General features: G+C 38.4%; 1 protein-coding gene and 1 pseudogene across 1 annotated transcript in view; one reads left to right on the forward strand and one right to left on the reverse strand.

The window, feature by feature from the left end:
- The window catches only part of LOC118834479, a 9,878-nt pseudogene extending 8,476 nt beyond the window's left edge, over nucleotides 1-1,402 (reverse strand).
- A 217-nt stretch (nucleotides 1,403-1,619) lies between these two features.
- The window catches only part of EIF3H (eukaryotic translation initiation factor 3 subunit H), a 107,598-nt gene continuing 91,055 nt past the window's right edge, over nucleotides 1,620-18,162 (forward strand). The window contains exon 1 of the mRNA XM_036742030.1: nucleotides 1,620-1,778. Coding sequence (XP_036597925.1) covers nucleotides 1,644-1,778 — 135 coding nt within the window. The 5' untranslated portion in view covers nucleotides 1,620-1,643. The remainder of the gene's footprint in view (nucleotides 1,779-18,162) is intronic.

The raw sequence follows: 18,162 nt of genomic DNA on the forward strand, positions 1-18,162 counted from the left end.
CCTATTTAACTCTTTAGTTACTGAGGACCCCTTGAAGAGCTTTTGCCTCTGTAGGCTATGTTTATTCATATTTGCCATATTAGGAGTTTAAATATTGTAGTATTATTACGAAAAGTTTTCACCTCACGGGCTCCCTAAAAGAGTCTCAGGACCTCTCTTTCTGTACACCCTTTGAGAACTGCTGTTCTAGGGAAATGCTTCAGGGATCTGTCCAAGGTCCTAAGCTGTTTAACGTTTTTATTAATGATACGGATAAGGCATAGATAGCATGCTTACCAAATTTACAGATCACATGGAACAGGGAGCCATAGTTAAAACACTGGATGACGGAAAAGATCTCACCAAGCAAATCGTCTAAGCAGTATCCACCTTAGTTCTAAATCTGATAAACGAAGGATTTGGACAGGTAAGATACCTTCCGAACTCAAATTCTCCATGATCTTAGGTCAAGAGAGATTCAAGAGAAGAAAAGCTCCAGACAAGGAACACTTTTTTACGAACTACATTCCATTAGAATATGAGTTCCTTGAGGGCAGGGACCGTTTTAGGATATTTATTTCTTTTTTTCTTTGTATCTTTTTGTGTGAAAGTAAACACTAATGCTGGGGCTGGGAGGAGCTCATGGAGTTCACAACTGTCTACAGAAAAAACCGACAAGTTCTCTAATTAAGGTGATGTTGAAAAGAATGGATTCCAAATCCCAATGTTTTAGATACACAGATAATTGAAACCTGACTGTCCTTTACATCATTTAGTAGCACAGTACCTGGCGCACAGCGGATGATTAATAAGTGATTGTTGAATTAAGTTGACAGGCACTTACAGATCACTTAAAACCTAAAATTCAGCTGTTAGGGTAATGATATGCCAACATACTAAATTATTAAAGAGATCCTTTGCAAATGAACAGGTTCCTCTTCGCAAATTTTTAGTTACTGACGGAATCTGTCGTCCTACCCCACTCGAAACAGGGTAATATAGTGTAGGGGACAAAGAGTTGAGGTGGGAGTTAGATCTGGGTTCAAATCTCATCTCTGATACGGATTTGCTCTGGGATCACTGGCGAGTCTCTTTAATCTATCTGAATCTCGTTATTTTCTCCATCTACAAAATGCGTATGATACTGTAATAACTCACACACTCTGGTGAGGACCAAATAAATGAGACGTTACGTAAAAAGTGCTTCGTAAACCAGAGCTCTACGTGCCTGTCGGCCGTCATTGCTGGTAAGTGTTTCTCCGAAGGAGACTTCTGGTTGAGTATACCGTAGAGGACATTCCTGTTGAGGACGGAGCTGGACTAGCTGACCCTGCCTCATGACAGACTGGGAGGGTCCCAAAGAGATCACAAAGTGGACAGCTCTACCGGACACGCAAAGGTAAAAAGCGGGACGAGCAGACATCCAGGAAGCCTTCCCCACCCAGTCTCCGCCCCCCAAGTCATTCTCCACCCCCGCCCCGCCTCGCCTTCAACCGAGCCAGGGTGATGCGCAGGCGCAAACGCCCTTCCCCCGCCCAGTCCGTCCTCCTACGCCTTCCAGCGCCCACACCTTCTTTCGCGACCTCGTAGTTTTACGTCGCGCCGAAGGGTCACATCCGGTTCCGGTCTCTCACGTTTCTCTTTCCTCCGGTCCTTGCACTAAGATGGCGTCCCGTAAAGAAGGTACCGGCTCTGGCTCCACCAGTTCGACTTCTGCAACCGGCGCGGCCTCTGGCAAAGGAAAAGGCAAAGGTGGCTCGGGAGATTCGGCCGTGAAGCAAGTGCAGATCGACGGACTGGTGAGTGAGGAGCGCTCCGGACCCACGTGGACGGACGCGTTTCCGAGCACTTCCCACGCCCAGCCCCTAAGCCTACATTTGGCCCGGATCCTTGTCAGGCCCTGGCTTCCCGGGGCTCCGTGAGGGAGGCGAGGGCGGTCTGGTTCCTCTCCCTCTTCCTCCATTTCTCTGGGTGCGCGTCTAGACTGCGTGTCTCTGACGTCTTTTGAGGAAGAGCTAGAGAGTTGGAGTGTGGCTGAAGAAGAGCTTGGTAGGCAGAGAAATGGCCAACGTTGGCACTTGGCATTTTAAAAACTAACCTTTGGCGATACCTTCGCTTTTATATCGCTTATATTTCTCCTGTATATTTTCCCTTTTCTTTCCCAGAGTCATTCCAAGTAATAAATTTTTTTTTAAGGAGGAAAAATATAAGCCAACACATCCAAAAAACCTAACAAAATACTCCATTATTTTCACTCACAGGGACCCCTACCTCTTCCGACTCCCCCCGCCCCCATTTTTACGAAAGGTTGGAGGGAGGGATCTTTTCATCTTTAGGGAGCAGCTTGTTTTAATTTTGCCATATTAACTTTAGAGTGTTTTATCGTGGTGATTCTTTACATTCACATTTTTATAGTCATTACTTCCACTGTTTCTTTTTCATTCTGCTTATTTTTTGCATTAGTTCACCTAAATCTTTCCAAACATCAGTCAGAAGATCCACGTTGAGGGGAAAAATGCCTTGTGAAAATTAAAATTGAGTATCCTCAATTCTGTTTTTTTCTTTCAATAAAGGATACTTTTGATTCCTTTTAAAAAATTCATGTAATTCATTTATAGATTTCACTTGCAAGATTCCTTACACATATTAGGCATTTAATAGGTGTTTATTGGTGATGACAAATAACCTTAAATCTGTTTAGTTGCTAAGGGTAAGGTAAAGTCAGGAATTCTGAATAATTATCTACAGTGCACCAAACCAGATGGAGAAGAGAAGGAACAATTAGATTCGACAAACTCTTAACAAGGTTCTAATTGTAGAGATATTCCTCTGTTTTCTTGGATTTTTTTTTGTTTTGGTTCAATTCAGAATTAAAATAGTTTATATTTGTATAGCATTGTAATATTTTTAGAATAGTGACAGATACAATCTTATTTGCAGTATTTAACTATCCTTTGAATTAAAGGTTTAGGTGGTGCTCCCCCCATCTTACAGTGAATAGATTAACATTCAAAAAGGTGATTTGCTGGATGTCACAGAACTAACAAGTAATAGATCTAGGTCTAGAAGCCAGGTTTTCTCATCAGCAGGTATTTTCACTGTTCCTTAACATTCTTAGGTTCATAGAGTTAGCTAGAAGGTGTCTTAGAAGTCATCTAGTATATAACTCCATACCTTTACAAAAGATGTAATTGGTGCCTTGAGAAAGGATGAAACTTGCTGAAGGTCAGTCTATAAGCATTTATCAAATGTTTACTATGTGCCAGGAACTCTGCTAGTTGCTGAGATAGAAGGAAAGGTGAAAAGAGACTCTGCTGTTAGAGAGCTGACAATCTAAAAAGGGAGACAATATGCAAATAATAATGTAGAAACAAACTATATACAGGGTAAATTGGAAATCATCAACTGAGAGAACCATTAGAACTAAGGAGGAATCAGGCTGTAGAAGGTGGGATTTTAGCTGGGACCAGGGTTATACAGGTAGTAAATAGCAGAGCTCGGATTTAAATTCAAATTCATTGCATGTATTGCTATCAATAAATTTCAGTCCAGTATCAATAATGAATCATTGAAATAAATGAACTGAAATAAACTCAGAGTGATTTTTCAGGTTTCTGTTTTGCATAATGTGAGTTGTGTGTGATTTAGTGGAAAGACACTGGGCTTGGATTTATGATACATGGCTTTGAAACTAGCCTTTGACACTAATTGGCAAATCATTTAACCTCTTTGACATTAATTACCATATGGGAAAATCACTTAATCCTCTCTTGGCCTCAGTTTGCTCATTTGTAAAATGAGGGGTTATACTAGATGGTGATGGTTTTTGAGGTCTCTTTCAGGGCCACATCTGTGATCCTGTGAAAGTTTCCTCAAACACCTGTTTATAGGGTTACAGTGAGATAATCAGTGAAAAGTGCTCTATAAATCTTAAAGTTCTGTATTGATGCTACGTATTTACTTTAGGATACACAGAGCTTGGGAATCTCAGATTATATTAAAGATAATTTTTAAACCATTAAAATAACATTTAAAATTTAAATAAGCTCAGAGTGGGCAAGTCAACTTATCTCTCAGCCTCAGTTTCCTCTTCTGTAAAATGGGGATAGTCACCTTCCAGAGGGCTGTCTGCAACGAATGCCTCTGTTTCCTTTCTTCTTACTCTTTTCTTAGTTTTCTACAATCTGGATTTGGATTTAATTCAAGTAAAACTGTTTTCTACAAAGTTACCAATTATCTCTTCATTGCCAAATCCAGTGGCTTTCTCTCAATCCTCATACTTCTTGAACTCTTTGTAGCCTTTGACACAATAAATAACCCTTCTCTTTGGTACTCTCTTGTCTCTAGGTTTACTGGACACTACTGTCTCCTGGTTCTTCTCCAGTCTGACTGTTCTTTTTCAGTCTTTGCTTGATTTTCATCCAGATCACACCCACTAACCTTGGGTTTCCCAAAGGGCTCAGTCCTGAGCCATCTTCCCTTTTTTTTATGTTTCTTTACTTGGTAATCCTCAGCTCCCATAGCATTCCGTTATCTCAATACTGCTGATTCTTAAATCTACTTATCCAGCCTTAACTTCTCTGCTGACTTTTTATTGCCAAGTCTTACATTTAATGTCATATCTCTAACTGCCTATTAGAAAACTAAAACTGAATCCTCCGCATTTCCAAAAAGGAACTCATCATTCCCTTCTCTCTTCCCCTTCCTCATCCAAATCAATAAACTCTAGTGACTCCCTTGACTTTTAGGATCAAATATAAAATCCTTTGTTTGGCATTCAAATCCCTTCATTAGCCTGGCATCCTCTTAAATCTTCTCACACCTCACTTACCCCTATATACTCTGAGATGCTGTGATATTGGCCACCTTGCCATTTCTCAAACAGGACATTCTCAGCTCTGGGCATTTTCACTAACTTTCTCATCTCCACCTCCTGGCTTCTTCTTCAGCTTAAATCCTACCTTCTACAAGAAGAAGCCTTTTCCTGTCCCCCTTAATGTTACAGCTTTTACTGTGTTGATTATCTCCAATTTATCCTGTATATGGCTTGTTTTTGGGTAGTTGTTTCCCCATTAGACTGTGGGTCTGTTTGAGCCTTTATGTTCCCAGTGTTCAGCACAGTGCTTTCCACATAGTAGACTCTTAATAAGCATAAGACTGTCTATAAGTTCAGTCAAACCAAAGTGGATTATGCTTATAGGTGTAAGACTTGGCTATATAGCTTGTTCGCATATAGTTGTTTGGTTTTCTTTTTTTTTTTCCCCTTTTGTTTTCTGTATAAGATTGTGAACTGCTTGAGGGTATCTGCCTTTCTTTGTATCCCCAGCCTTTAGCACAGTTCCTGGCATGTTGTAGGTACTTACTAAATGCTTATTGACTATCAGGTTGGCAGATATAACAGAAATGGAAAATAACAGTTGTGAGAGGGACTGGAGGAAGACAGGCACACTGATGCACAGTTGGAGTTGTGAATTTTGGCCCAACCTTATTGGAAAACAATTTGAAACTATGCCCCAAATTGTACATAATCCTTTGACTCAGCTTTACCACTACTAGACCCATACTCCAAAGAAGAAGACTCATGTCATTTTACAAGTATTTGTGACATCTTTTTGTTGTAGAAAAAGCTTGGAAAAAAACTGAGGAATAAATTTATGGATATAATTGAATAGTATTATGCTATAAGAGATAATGAAAGGGATGACTTCAGAGAATCTGGGAAGACTTGTACACGTTCATGCAGAGTGAAATGAGCAGAACAGTTTATATAGTAAGAACGTATTGTAAGGAATATAACTTTGAAAAACTTAAAAATTCTGATCAGTACAATTATCAGACAGAATTCCAGAGTAGTCATCATAGGAAGACTGACATGATGAATCATATATTCCCAACATCCTAATGGAAGGGTGATGGATGCGATTTGCAGTTTGCAGTTTAACATTTTTTGGACTTGGCAAATGGTTGGCTCTGGAATTTTTGTTTGTTTTTGTGTGAAAGTTCAGAGTCAAACAGAAGTGGATTAGCTTTGAAAGTATTGAAAGAGACATGTTGAATACATTATGTATTCAAAGATGTATTTAGTAGAAATTCATGGTTTCTTTTCTGTTTTCTACTTTGTAAGTGGATGTGTCCTTTTTCATTGTTCGTTAAATTCAGAATAAAAAAGTTTAAATTATACACAAAAAAAGTTCAGAAGGAAGTTCAGTGTTACATGTAATTGTTTTGGGGTCCCACGAACTGCGAGCCCATGTAAGACAGGCAAACTTAATCAATGCTCCACTGATCCAGCAGTTCCCTAGTCTCTCTCCCTCTCTTTGGGCCTGATAGCAACTTTGTTGAAATTAGGGTCAGTTAATAAGCACACAATGGCCTCTAAGTGTTCAAGTGAAAGGAAGAGTCAATCTATGAGGGCAAACTTCATTGTTTTCTTGTTTTAAGAAATTGCCATAGCCACTCCAATCTCCAGCAACCACCGTCCTGATCAGTCCACAGCCATTAATGTCTCTAGGTGAGACCCTCCACCAACAAAAAGATTACATATTACTGGTGATGGTTAGCATTTTTTTTTTTAGCAATAAAGTATTTTTAAATTAAGATTTTTTTTACTTTTAGACATAATACTATTGCACACTTAATAGAATATCGTGTAGTATAAACATAACATTTATATGCACTGGAAAATCAAAAAATTTGTGTGACTCACTTTATTGTGATAGTGGTCTGGGACTAAGCCTGTATATTCTTTGGAGGGCTTCAGGCAATGATTGGATGACTGTTGGGCATGTTGAAGAGGGAATTGGATTGGATTAGATGGCCCTTTCAACTAAGAAATTCTTTGAAATACTAGCAAAATACAGAATTTACTAGTTTACTATCGTACTTATAATTTAGTTATGAATAAAATACTTTGCAAAAGTGCTTTGTAATTGTAAGAATGATTTGTAAATGTTCTATGAATATGAATTTGTTATTATTACTACCCTTGTTACTGAGAAGCAGGATAACATTGAATCAGTCAATCAATAAACGTTTATTAAATATTTATTAGATACAAAAAGATCACTGCCCTCAAGGAGCTTACAGTCCAATGGGGGAGAAAATATGCAAACAAATATATACAAAGCATGCTAAATGGGACATAATTTAAAAAGGGAAGACATTGGAATTAAGAAGTTAAGGAAGGCTTCTTGTGGAGCATGGTATTTTAGTTGGGACTTAAAAGGAAGCCAGGGGGGACTGCAGTAGGAGCAGAGGGGGAAGAGCTTTCCTGGCATGGGAGACAAGCCAGAGAAAATACCCTGCCTGGAGCTGACAGATAGAGGGTCTTCTTGTTCGTAGAACAGCCAGGAGATCAGTGTCACTAGATTGAAGAGTACGTTTTAGGGAGTAAGATGTGATAAGATTGGAAAGATAGGTTATGAAGGGCTTTGAATGGCCAAATAAGAGTATTTTGTTTTTGTTCCTGGTGGCAATGGGAAGCCGCTAGAGGTTATTGAGTTATGGCCATGCTGTAGTCGGGCCTGTGTTTTACAAAAATGACTTCACTGGCTGAAAAGAGTGTGGATTAATGTGGGGAGAGACTCTTGAGGCTGGCAGACTCATCAGCAGGCTGTTGCAATAATCCAGGCTTGAGGTACTGAGAGCCTGAATCATAAAGTGGATAGTGTCAGAAGACAGAAGGGGACATATTCAAGAAATGTTGCAAAGGTGAAATCAGATAGGACTTGGCAACAGATTGGCTATGGAGGGTGAGAGATAATAAAGAATCCGGGATGACTCTTAGAGACTGGGAGAATGGTGTTGCCATCTATAGTAAAAGGGGAGGTGGGAGGGGGGGAAGAGTTTAGGGGAAAAGGCAATATGTTCTGTTTTGGATATATTGAATTTAAAATGTCTACTAGACATCCACTTCCAAGATGTCTTATGAAGGCATTTGGAGATTCAAGTTTGGAGGTTAGCAGAGAGATTGGGTTTGGAACTCAAGTCAGGTTATCTTTGTTAGAATCCTGCTTTTGGTACTAGTATGGACAGATCACTTTATTCTCTCAATAGCCTCAGTTTCCTCATCTGTATAATGGGAAAAGTAATATTGGCACTACACCCATAACAGGGTTGTGAGGAAAGGGCTTTGTACACTTTAAAACTCTTAAGTTTGAGTAGTAGTAATTGTTATTACCATTATAATAACCATCTAATATCCGTTGTCTCTTAGTTTCTTTCATCTATATGACATCTTTAGTGTTGTATCCTAGCTCCAGGCTAGTTATGGGGGGAGTTTCTCAAAACAAGCAGGCAAGTTGCAAAATTTTTAAAAAAAATAGAAATCTTTTAAAAAATGAAATGGAATAGAAAGCATGTCCCTCATGGTATACCTATGCCAGTTGTACTTAGCAAGTGGAAGATTATTGGGAAAAACAGGTTATTGTCCTTTATTTTAGGAAATTAAATTATGATAGAAAAAAGAAGACAAGACACAGATCAGGGCAATGGTGTAAAATATAATGTGTGGTAGGTATTCATTTGTTATGGTCCTTATGTGAATTGAGTTTCTAATTTGGAACCCCAAGTGTTATAACTTGGTAGTATTTCTTGAGGGTTGTATTTTTTATTCTGTACTACAGGGTGTTCCTAAAGTCTGGACACATAGGCAAAAATGTGTATTTTCAAGAAATGTAATGATTGAAATTTTCAACCACATTTTACTTAATTGGAATATTAACAAATAACATCTTCAATATGATTTCCATCATTTGTGATGCAGAGAGTTGATGCATTTTGCAAGATTCACGTGAACTCAATGCAGTAACTCCACGTTGCCATCAGTTTTCTTATGTGTCCAGACTTTAGGGACACCCTGTATATTTGGTATTTTTGTCTTTATTTTTTGTAACAATGTTAAACAGCAAAATATTTTATTAGGAATGTTTTACTGAGTTCAATTCTACAAACATTTTATAGAGAGCTAACATGGGTCAGAGCTCTGAAATTATGTATCATGTTAGACAATTTGAAATTAGATAATTTCTTAGGCCCTAATAAATCCAAGACTGACAGGGTTACCAAAGACTTTCATCAGGGGAACGGTTTACACGTACAGCGTTTCAGTGAGGCATTTGACAGAGTCTTGGGATGTTGTGAGTGAAATAGAGCAACATTGGCTGGAATGGTAGTACACTTAGGGGGATTTAGAACTAGTTCAGCAACGGTACTTTACTTACGTGTACATTTGGCATTAATTAATGCCAAACATTTGAAAACAGTAGTATGTATCAGAATTTTGTGGATTGTTTAATATCCATCTAAAGGCTTTTTCTTAAGTTTTGCTCCTAAGCCCTTATCAAATTCCTGGATATCCGCTCTGCCTGGAATGCCTTCCTTCTTCATGTCTGGGTCTTAGAATCCATTGACATGTTTGATACTTTGTGACTCTATTTGGGATTTTCTTGGCAAAGATATTGAAATGGTTTGCCATTTCCTTCTTCAGCTCATTTTACAGATGAGGAAACTGAGGCAAACAGTTAAGTGACTTGCCCAGGGTCACACAGTTACTAAGTGTGTCTGAGGCAGCATTTGAATTCAGGAAATAACTCTAGGCCTGGGACTCAGTAAACTTTGTTACCCAGCTGACCCTTAAAATCTTTAGTTGCTTTCAGAGCTCTGCTTAAACACCACCTTCTGTGGATGGTCTTCTTCCTTCCAGTTGATAATACCTTCTTCCAAATTACCTTGAATTCATTTTGTATATGCTTATTTTCTATGTAGTTTTCTATGTGTATATTTACTCCCTCAGTTGAAGGTAAGCTACAGTTTTATCTTTGTACAGTTTTATCTCAGTATTTAACCCAGTGCCTAGCATTTCAGTGTTTGCTAAATATTGAAGTCTTGCCTACCAACTCTATGAATCACCTAAACTTGAGAGAGGGATGGTTAATATAGTTGATAAAAGAATTAGGATCCAAAAAGATCCTGATGGAGTGAATCCAATAAGAGAAAAAATAATAGGAATGAATATTTAAAAAAATTACAATTACAGGTTGGAGAAATATATCTAGATATAGCACAGCATTTTGCTTTGACTGCCCAAAAAGTTGATAGGATCTTAGTTTGCATTAACAAAACTACTGTGTTCAGAATAAAGGAGGTAGTAAGTCTTACAGCATCTTGTTTTGTGTTCAGTTCTGAGGGACACATTTTAAGAGGAACATTATCAAATTGCATCCAAAGAAGTACGTAATGGAGGAGGGTCACCAGGGACTTAAGGAGACTCAGAGAATCATGTCATAGGAGGTTTGATTGAAGGAAGAGTGATTTTTAGCCTGGAGGAGAAAAGGAGGAGGGAAGAGAAGGATGCAATTGCTATCTAATTTTTTTAGTGTTTGTCATTGGGTAAAGGGATTAGAAGTAGCTAGATTGAAAATAGAAGAAGGCACATTTCAGTGAGTAAAAAGAAAACTTCTAACAGCTGTCAGAAAATGGCCTGATGTTGGTATTGTTGTGGGATTTCATGTGTTCCTGAAGAGGTTGGACCAGATGACCTTTAAGGTTCATTTAATATTTAAAGTTCTTTAGTTAAGATGATCAAGACATATTTCCTGCCCTCAGAGTGATTTTAAAAGAGATTGCAAATCTTTGGGCTTCAGTTTCCTCATCTGCAAAATGAGGGGTTTGGATTAGATGACCTTTAAGATCCCTTCTAGCTTTAAATATGCCATCCTATAGAGATAAGCACAAGTAATTATCATAAAGGCAGAATTTGACCTGCGCTGTAAAAGACACAACATCATGGTTTGATGAGGTAACTGAGGCCTAGAGAAATTGTGACTTCTAATGTTCTCTTAAGAGCTACAACTTGGAAGCTTTACCTTCACAGGCAGTTGCCTTATTTTGCCTTATCTGTCTGGCTAGTTTTTGGTTTTTTTGGTAGAAGGACCTGGATAGCTTAGTTAGGTAGGGCAGGGGTATACTGGTAAATGTTTAACAGCTGCCTCTCTGATGCAATTTAAAATTTGATTTGAATTTTCTCCATCACCTTCTGAAATCTAGACAATCAACAAAACAATCAAGCCCTGATTTGTAGTGTTTGCTGATTTCTGGCATATAAATGCTCACACTGAAAATTTAACAATTGGACAAGTCATTTCCTTTTACTTAAGTGTACTTCTGGCTCTAATCTCTTACTGTCTGTTTTCTTTGACTGCCCACCATGTCTTACTTCACAGCTTTTGTCAGCTACCTATATAACAGCCTGTGATTTTATTGTCACAAAATGGTGGTTCTAGGAAATGTCCTGAAAAAAGAAGGCAGCTCATTTTTTTATGTGAGTTTCCACCTGTGGAAATCATTAAGATATCGATTATCTCAGTCAACTAGCATTTATTAAGTGCTTACTGTGCGCCAGGCACTGTGCTAAACACTGAGGATGCAAAGGTGAAAAACAGTTCCTGCCTCTAAGAAGCTCACAACCTAAAGGGTGGGGGGGAGGGGAGGGAGAAAGGGAGAGGAGACAGACTCCCAAAACTATGTACAGACATATAGATAGGTTAAACTGGGTGTAATCTCAGAGGGAAGGCATTAAGATTAAGGGCTGTGAAGACTTCTTGCAGAAGGACTTTAGCTGAGATTTGAAAGATTCTAGGGAAGCTGAAGCCAGGAAGGCTGAAATGAGAGAATGGTCTAGGCATAGAGAATGGATCTGATTCCCACTATAGGATACAAGGTAAGTACCATAATAAGCTATAATACCTTGCAACTGCACTAAGACTTTTGGGACAGCCCCATGACAATATTTGTTTGGTAGCAAACTACACATATTTCATTGAAGCTGAACAGACTAAAATGAAAATAGTAGTTGGAAGTGTTTAAATTGTAATAGTATTCTTTAATTCTTCAGTTGTGGATGTCAAAGCCAAAGTCAGAATAAATTTTGGATGAGTGGCAATGTTAATTTAAGAACATCTTTATAGAAATATAAATTCCTAAGCCTGAATAATAGCTGTATTTTGAAGCAAAGTAGATTTTCATTTTCTTAAGTTAGTATGTAAACTAGTCTTTGAATAGTCAAGTCACTGTCCTTTTAAGACATCATAGTATCTTGCAGTTAAATGAAATTTCTTCTGTATACCTCTGTGCCAACAATTTCCTTGTTGTTTTTCACTCATTCAGTTGTGTCCAACTCTGTGACCCCCATGGACCATTAATAGTATGCTAGGTCCCAATGTCCTCCACTATTTCCTGAAGTCTGTCCAAACTCATGTTTGTTGCTTCCAGGACTCCCTCTGTCTTTATTTTCTGCTGTCACCTTCTCCTTTTGCTCGCAATCTTTTCTAGCTTCAGAGTCTTTTCCAATGAGTCCTGTCTTCTCATTATGTGGCCAAAGTATTTAAACTTCAGTATTTGACCTTCCATTGAATAACCTGAATTAATTTAAGTATTGACTAATTTGATTTCATTGCTGTCCAAGGGACTCTCAAAAGTCTTCTCCAGCGCCATAATTCGAAGGCATCAGTTCTGTGGCTCTCAGCTTTCCTTATAGTCCAGTTCTCACAGCCATACATCATTACTGGAAAAATCATAGCTTTGACTTTATGGATCTTTGTTGGCAAGGTGAAACATCTGCTTTTTACTGTCCAGATTTGTCATAGCTTTCCTTCCAAGGAGCAAGTGTCTTTTAATTTCATGGTCATAGTTGCCATCTGCAGTGTTCTTTGAGCTCAAGAATATAAGATCTGACGCTGCTTCCACTTTTCCTCCCTCTGTTTGCCAAAAACTATGGGACTAGATGTCATGATCTTAGTTTTTTTTTTTTTAATACTAAGCTTCAAGCCAGCTTTTGCACTGTCTTCTTTTACTCTCATCAAAAGGCTTGTTAATTCCTCTTCACTTTCTGCCATCTGAGTGGTATCATTTGCGTATCTGAGATGGTTGATATTTCTCCCTGCAGTCTTAATTTGGGTTATAAATTTGTCCTATCTGGCATTTTGCATGATAAGTACTCTGCATGTAAGTTAAATAAGGTGACAGCATTCAGTCTTGTACTTCTTTCCCAATCTTGAACCAGTCATTGTCCTGAGTTTGATTCTAACTGTTGCTTCTTGACCCACATACAGGTTCTTTAGGAAACAAGGGGATCTGATACTCCCATTTCTTTGAGGACTTGCCACAGTTTGTTGTGATCTTCACAGTCACAAGCCTTAGTGTAGTCAGTGAAGCAAAAGTAAATGTTTTTTGGAACTCCTTGCTTTTTCCGTAATCCAGTGGATGTTGGCAATATGATCTCTAGTTCCTCTGCCTCTTTGAAAACCAACCTGCACTTCTGGTAATTCTTGGTTCTCATATTGTTGAAGCCTAGCTTGCCAGAATTTTAAGCATAACCTTGCTGCCATAGGCATTGCCCTTATAAACATTGGCATATAAACTGATCTTTTCCAGTCCAGTAGCCATTGTTGAGTTTTCCAAATTTCATGGCATATTCAGTGCATCATCTTTTAGTATTTTAAACAGTTCAGCTGGTACTCAGTAGAAATGGGGAGAAAATTTGTAATTCAAACTCTTGTGAAAATCAATGCTGAAAACTAAATATATTAAATAAATAAATTTTTTTTTTTAAAAAAGGGAGGGTACCTGAGGGTAGAAATCAGTTCTGATTGGTTAACAATCATGATGGGTGGCGCATATTAATGAGGAGGTGGTCAAAAGACTTCAGCTCCTCCTGCTGAGAAACTTGAGACTCAGCCACTGCCACCAATCTGGACAAAAGAATCCATCTATCCAGGCTGCTCTGACTTGTTTTCACTTTCATCACCTCATAAGCTAGATCACCCTAAGTTCTAATGGAAGGTTCCAAGGTCAGGGTCTTATTTCCTAAGGGTAAGATCTCACCTAGACTGGATTCTGTTTGTAAGTTCTATAATCCCACCCAAGAGCAATGTCCTTCAGAGGCTGGCTGAATAAGCTAGTGGTTGGTTTTTGAATGAGGAAACAGGAAGGAAAAACCTTAATCTTAATTTAATAATTGGTTATTAATATAAGAGAAAATCATTTTTCTCACAAGGTAGTGATCCAGGAGGGGCAAAAATCTCCTACCACTCCCCAAACTAGGTTTTTTTTTATATCAGCAGCCATGAAAATTAGCATTTGCTCAGATACCAAAAGAAGCTGTAGGGCTGAAAAAATTTATGTTTTCTGATGTTTTAAAATTATTCACATTAATTTGTGTGAATAAATTAAAATTAAATTAGTGAGTATTTATTGAGGACTTGTATGTATACTGTGTTGTTAGGTGCTTCAAAATTATTTGAATTTATTTTGTTTGGCTACTCATTTGTTGGGAGTGGGAGGTGGGAAGGAAAGAAAGTAAGTTTTGTTAATTTAAGAAAAAACTAAAAAGTAGCTTTGATGTTTTCTGCCCTCAAGGAGTTACAGTTTAATCAATTAGGAAAACCAGATATGTATTCAGGAAACATTTAGCTTAATTTGTATTTGACAACATGGCTGAAAACATCATGCTAAAAAAAAAGCATGGGAGGAAGCACACAGCCTCGTTTCACTCCACTGGTGACTGGAGAGAGAGCATTGTCCATTATCTAGCACCCAGGCAAGCGTGCCACCATGAAATTGATGTGTGATGTGGATGAACTTCTCTGGGCAACCGAATTTTGACATAATTTTCCATAAGCCTTCACAACTAATTATATCAAAGGTTTGGACAGATCTACAAACGTTATGTACAGACCTCTGTTCTGCTCCTGGCATTTCTCCTGGAGTTGTTGGGCAGGAAACACCACATCGACTGTTCCTTGGCCCTTTCTGAAGTCACACTGGCTTTCAGGTAGATACCCATCTTCCAGGTGAAGGATAAGCCTATTATCACAGGACAATCTTATTTCCTTTACCTTTATAGAGATGGACAATGGAGGCATCCTTGAACTCCTGGAGGATAACTTCCTCTTGCCATATAACCTGGAGAATTTCAGTCATAAGCAGTGGACCCTCTGCCTTGTAAATCTGAGCTGGAATAGAATCAGCACCAGGTGCTTTGCCACACAAAAAGGAGCCTAATGGCATTCAAAACCTCTCCTTCAGTTGGAACTTCAGCCAGGGAGGAACTGACTTCAATCTGAGGTAAACAGTCAGTGGCCTCAGCATTGATTGATGATGGTCTGTTGAGAACACTATGGAAGTGTTCAGCCCATCTGTTCAGGATCATATCCTTATCACTAATCAATGTGGCTTCATCAGCACTGAGTAGTTGAGATGCACCATAGGTCTTTGGCCCATAAATAGTCTTCAGGGCATCATAAAAGTGCTTTGAATTGTTCCTATCAGCATAAAACTGAATTTCATCTGCCTTCTTACTGAGCCAAGAATCCTGCATCTCTCTAGACTTTGCTTATACTTTTGATGGAATTGAATACTGCTTTCTTAGAGATGGTTGAACTATCCTGCTGGTAAACCCTGTGAGTTCTCATTTTTCCTTTAACAGCTACTGCACTGATGGTAAATTCTTCAACTTGAAAAGCCTACAATCCAAGACCAAAGTGGAGGGAGTATTGGTGCATGATTTTCTGTTTGCGGATGATTGTACACTCACTGCAGCCTCTGAAGCTGAGATGCAACAAAGTATGGATCAATTCTCTGCTGCTTGTGCTAATTTTGGCCTAACAATTAACACCAAGAAAACACAGGTGCTCCATCAGCCACCACCACACCACCCATATGTGGAACCCGTGGTTACAGCAAATGGAGAAGTTTTGAATGCTGTGGATAAGTTCACTTGCCTTGGTAGTGTACTTTTCAGGGATGTACACATTGATAATGAGGGTGATACACACATTGCCAGAAGTAGCTCAGTGTTTGGGAGGCTCCGAAGGAAAGTGTGAGAGAGAAGAGGTATTAGACTACCAAACTGAAGGTCTACAGAGCCATTGCGCTGACCTCATTCTTGTATGCCTGAAAAACCTGGACAGTATACCAGTGCCGTGCCAGAGAAACTGAATTGTTTCCATTTGAATTGACTTAGGAAGATTCTGAGGATTACCTGGCAGGATAAGATACCAGACGCTGAGGTCCTTAACTCGAACTAAACTGCTAAGTATTCAAACTGCTTCATAGAGTATAACTCTGTGCCGGCCACATTGTTTAAATGCAAAACATATGCTTGCCAAAAGGACTATTTTATGGAGACCTCACACAGGGCAAGTGTTCACATGGTTGTCAGAAGAAGCAATACAAAGACACTTTCAAGGTCTCTCTTAAGAACTTTGGGATTGATTGTGTGACACAGGAGATACTGGCACAGGACTGCTAAGCATGGCATGCCCACCTCAGAGAACGTGCTGTGCTCTATGAGCAAAACAGAAAGGAAACACAGTATGTGCAAATCGAGAGTACCCTCTCTGAGCTCGTATTGCTCTGATCAATTGAAACTTGACTCTAGCTTAGTGATGTCATTTTGGTCCTCTTAGAGAATGAAGGACAACAACCAACCAATCAGCTTAATGTGTAAATCCTTGTATGCCAGTTGGGATTTTTATCATATAGTTTATGGGAAGCCATGAAAGATTTTTGATTAGATGAGTGGCACAAGTGTTTGGGCAAGAGTAATCCAAGATCACTGTGTGTAATAGATTAGTTAGGGAGAGACTGGAGTGAAGAAGGTGAGGTAGGGGACTTTTGTAGTAGCTTTGATGTGAGTTACTCTGGAATTTGAATAGTGGCACTACAGCAAACAAGGAACATAGAGAAATTTTGTTTTGAAGCGAGGAAAGACAAGTTTTGATGATGACAGCAAACTCTTATTTAATAATTTGTTTTTGTAAAATGCTTTATGTTGATTAATTCTTGTGAGCCCCAAGACATCCTTGTGAAATTGGTACTACAGGTGTCATCCCTGGATGAGAAATAAGAATTCTGAGTGACTTGCCCATTACCACATAGTTAGTAGTTGCCAGAGTGGGAATTGGAACCCAGATCTCTTCTGATTCCATTTCATTCTTTCTACTGTACCTACACCATGCTGCTTAAGATTATAAATGAGGATTAAAGTAAAAGGCAAGTGTCTTCTATGTAAACTAGAAAAAAAATGTTTGGAATTGACTTGAAGAGGCATAGATGACTTCTAGACTGGAAAAATGATGGTACTTTTTACAGTACCTGGTGGGAAACTTGTTTTGGTTCATTTTCTGGCGTGTTTTTGCTTGATTTCCTTTTCCAGTGACCAAAAGAATTAGCAGATGAAGTGAAGAAATAGGAGTAACTAGGAAGCAATAATAGAATTATTTGGACCAGTAAAATTTTTACTGGTAGCTTTAAAATATTGTGGGTGTATAAGATAATTTTTCAGTTGTCTGGAAGGTTGATTTAAGGATCTTTTTAAATATTACCTTTTGGAAAGAAATCTGCCTAAATTTTCTTAGCACAAAAAATTCTTTTAATATTGCAGTTCGCAAGAATTCAAGATCAGCAGTAATCTGTGCAAGTAAGAAAAGTAGAGATAAATTGCAATTTAGGCAGATCTGAGTCAAGAAAATAAATGCAATGAGGCAAGTTACTTTTGTAACTTTCACAGAAAACCTTCAAATTTTCTGTATCTGTTTTAGACCAGATATTGTACTACATGCTGTTACAGTGCAGAAATGAGGTATACCGTAGCTAAAAGTTGTATTCAATCACTTGAAGTCATTCTTAACTGTTGAAGCAAATAAACTGTCACTCAGCATTGTGGTTAATGATCAAATCAGTTAGAAATAGCTAGCTAGCTACTATAGGTATATAGGTATATATGTATATCTGTCTATATTAGTTATGTTAAGAAACTTGGAAGACTGTTGCCTGATCCAGAGAGTTCTATCAACAGAAAAATCTATGGCTTAAATAATCTTGTGGGAGCATTTCTAAAAAATTCTGGAAATTACCTGTGTTAAAATTACAAATCAAGAACAGTGTTTATAAAAGGGAAAAGAGTTCAAAGATTGATTTATGCTGTTAGAGTCTGTTAACAGAGCCTTAAGGACTCCAGAATGACATGAACTATTACAAATTACAAAGGTACAAACGATAGTAAAATATGGGAAGAGGTTTAAATGGCTGTAATGGCAAGCAGGGTGGGACTTTTTGCTGTTTTTTTCTTTTAGAGTACTTCTCAGCACTAAGGCAATCAAATGCCTTTGAGTCTTGCCTTTG

This window comes from Trichosurus vulpecula, chromosome 1 (assembly GCF_011100635.1).
Source record: "Trichosurus vulpecula isolate mTriVul1 chromosome 1, mTriVul1.pri, whole genome shotgun sequence".
NCBI lineage: Eukaryota > Metazoa > Chordata > Mammalia > Diprotodontia > Phalangeridae > Trichosurus > Trichosurus vulpecula.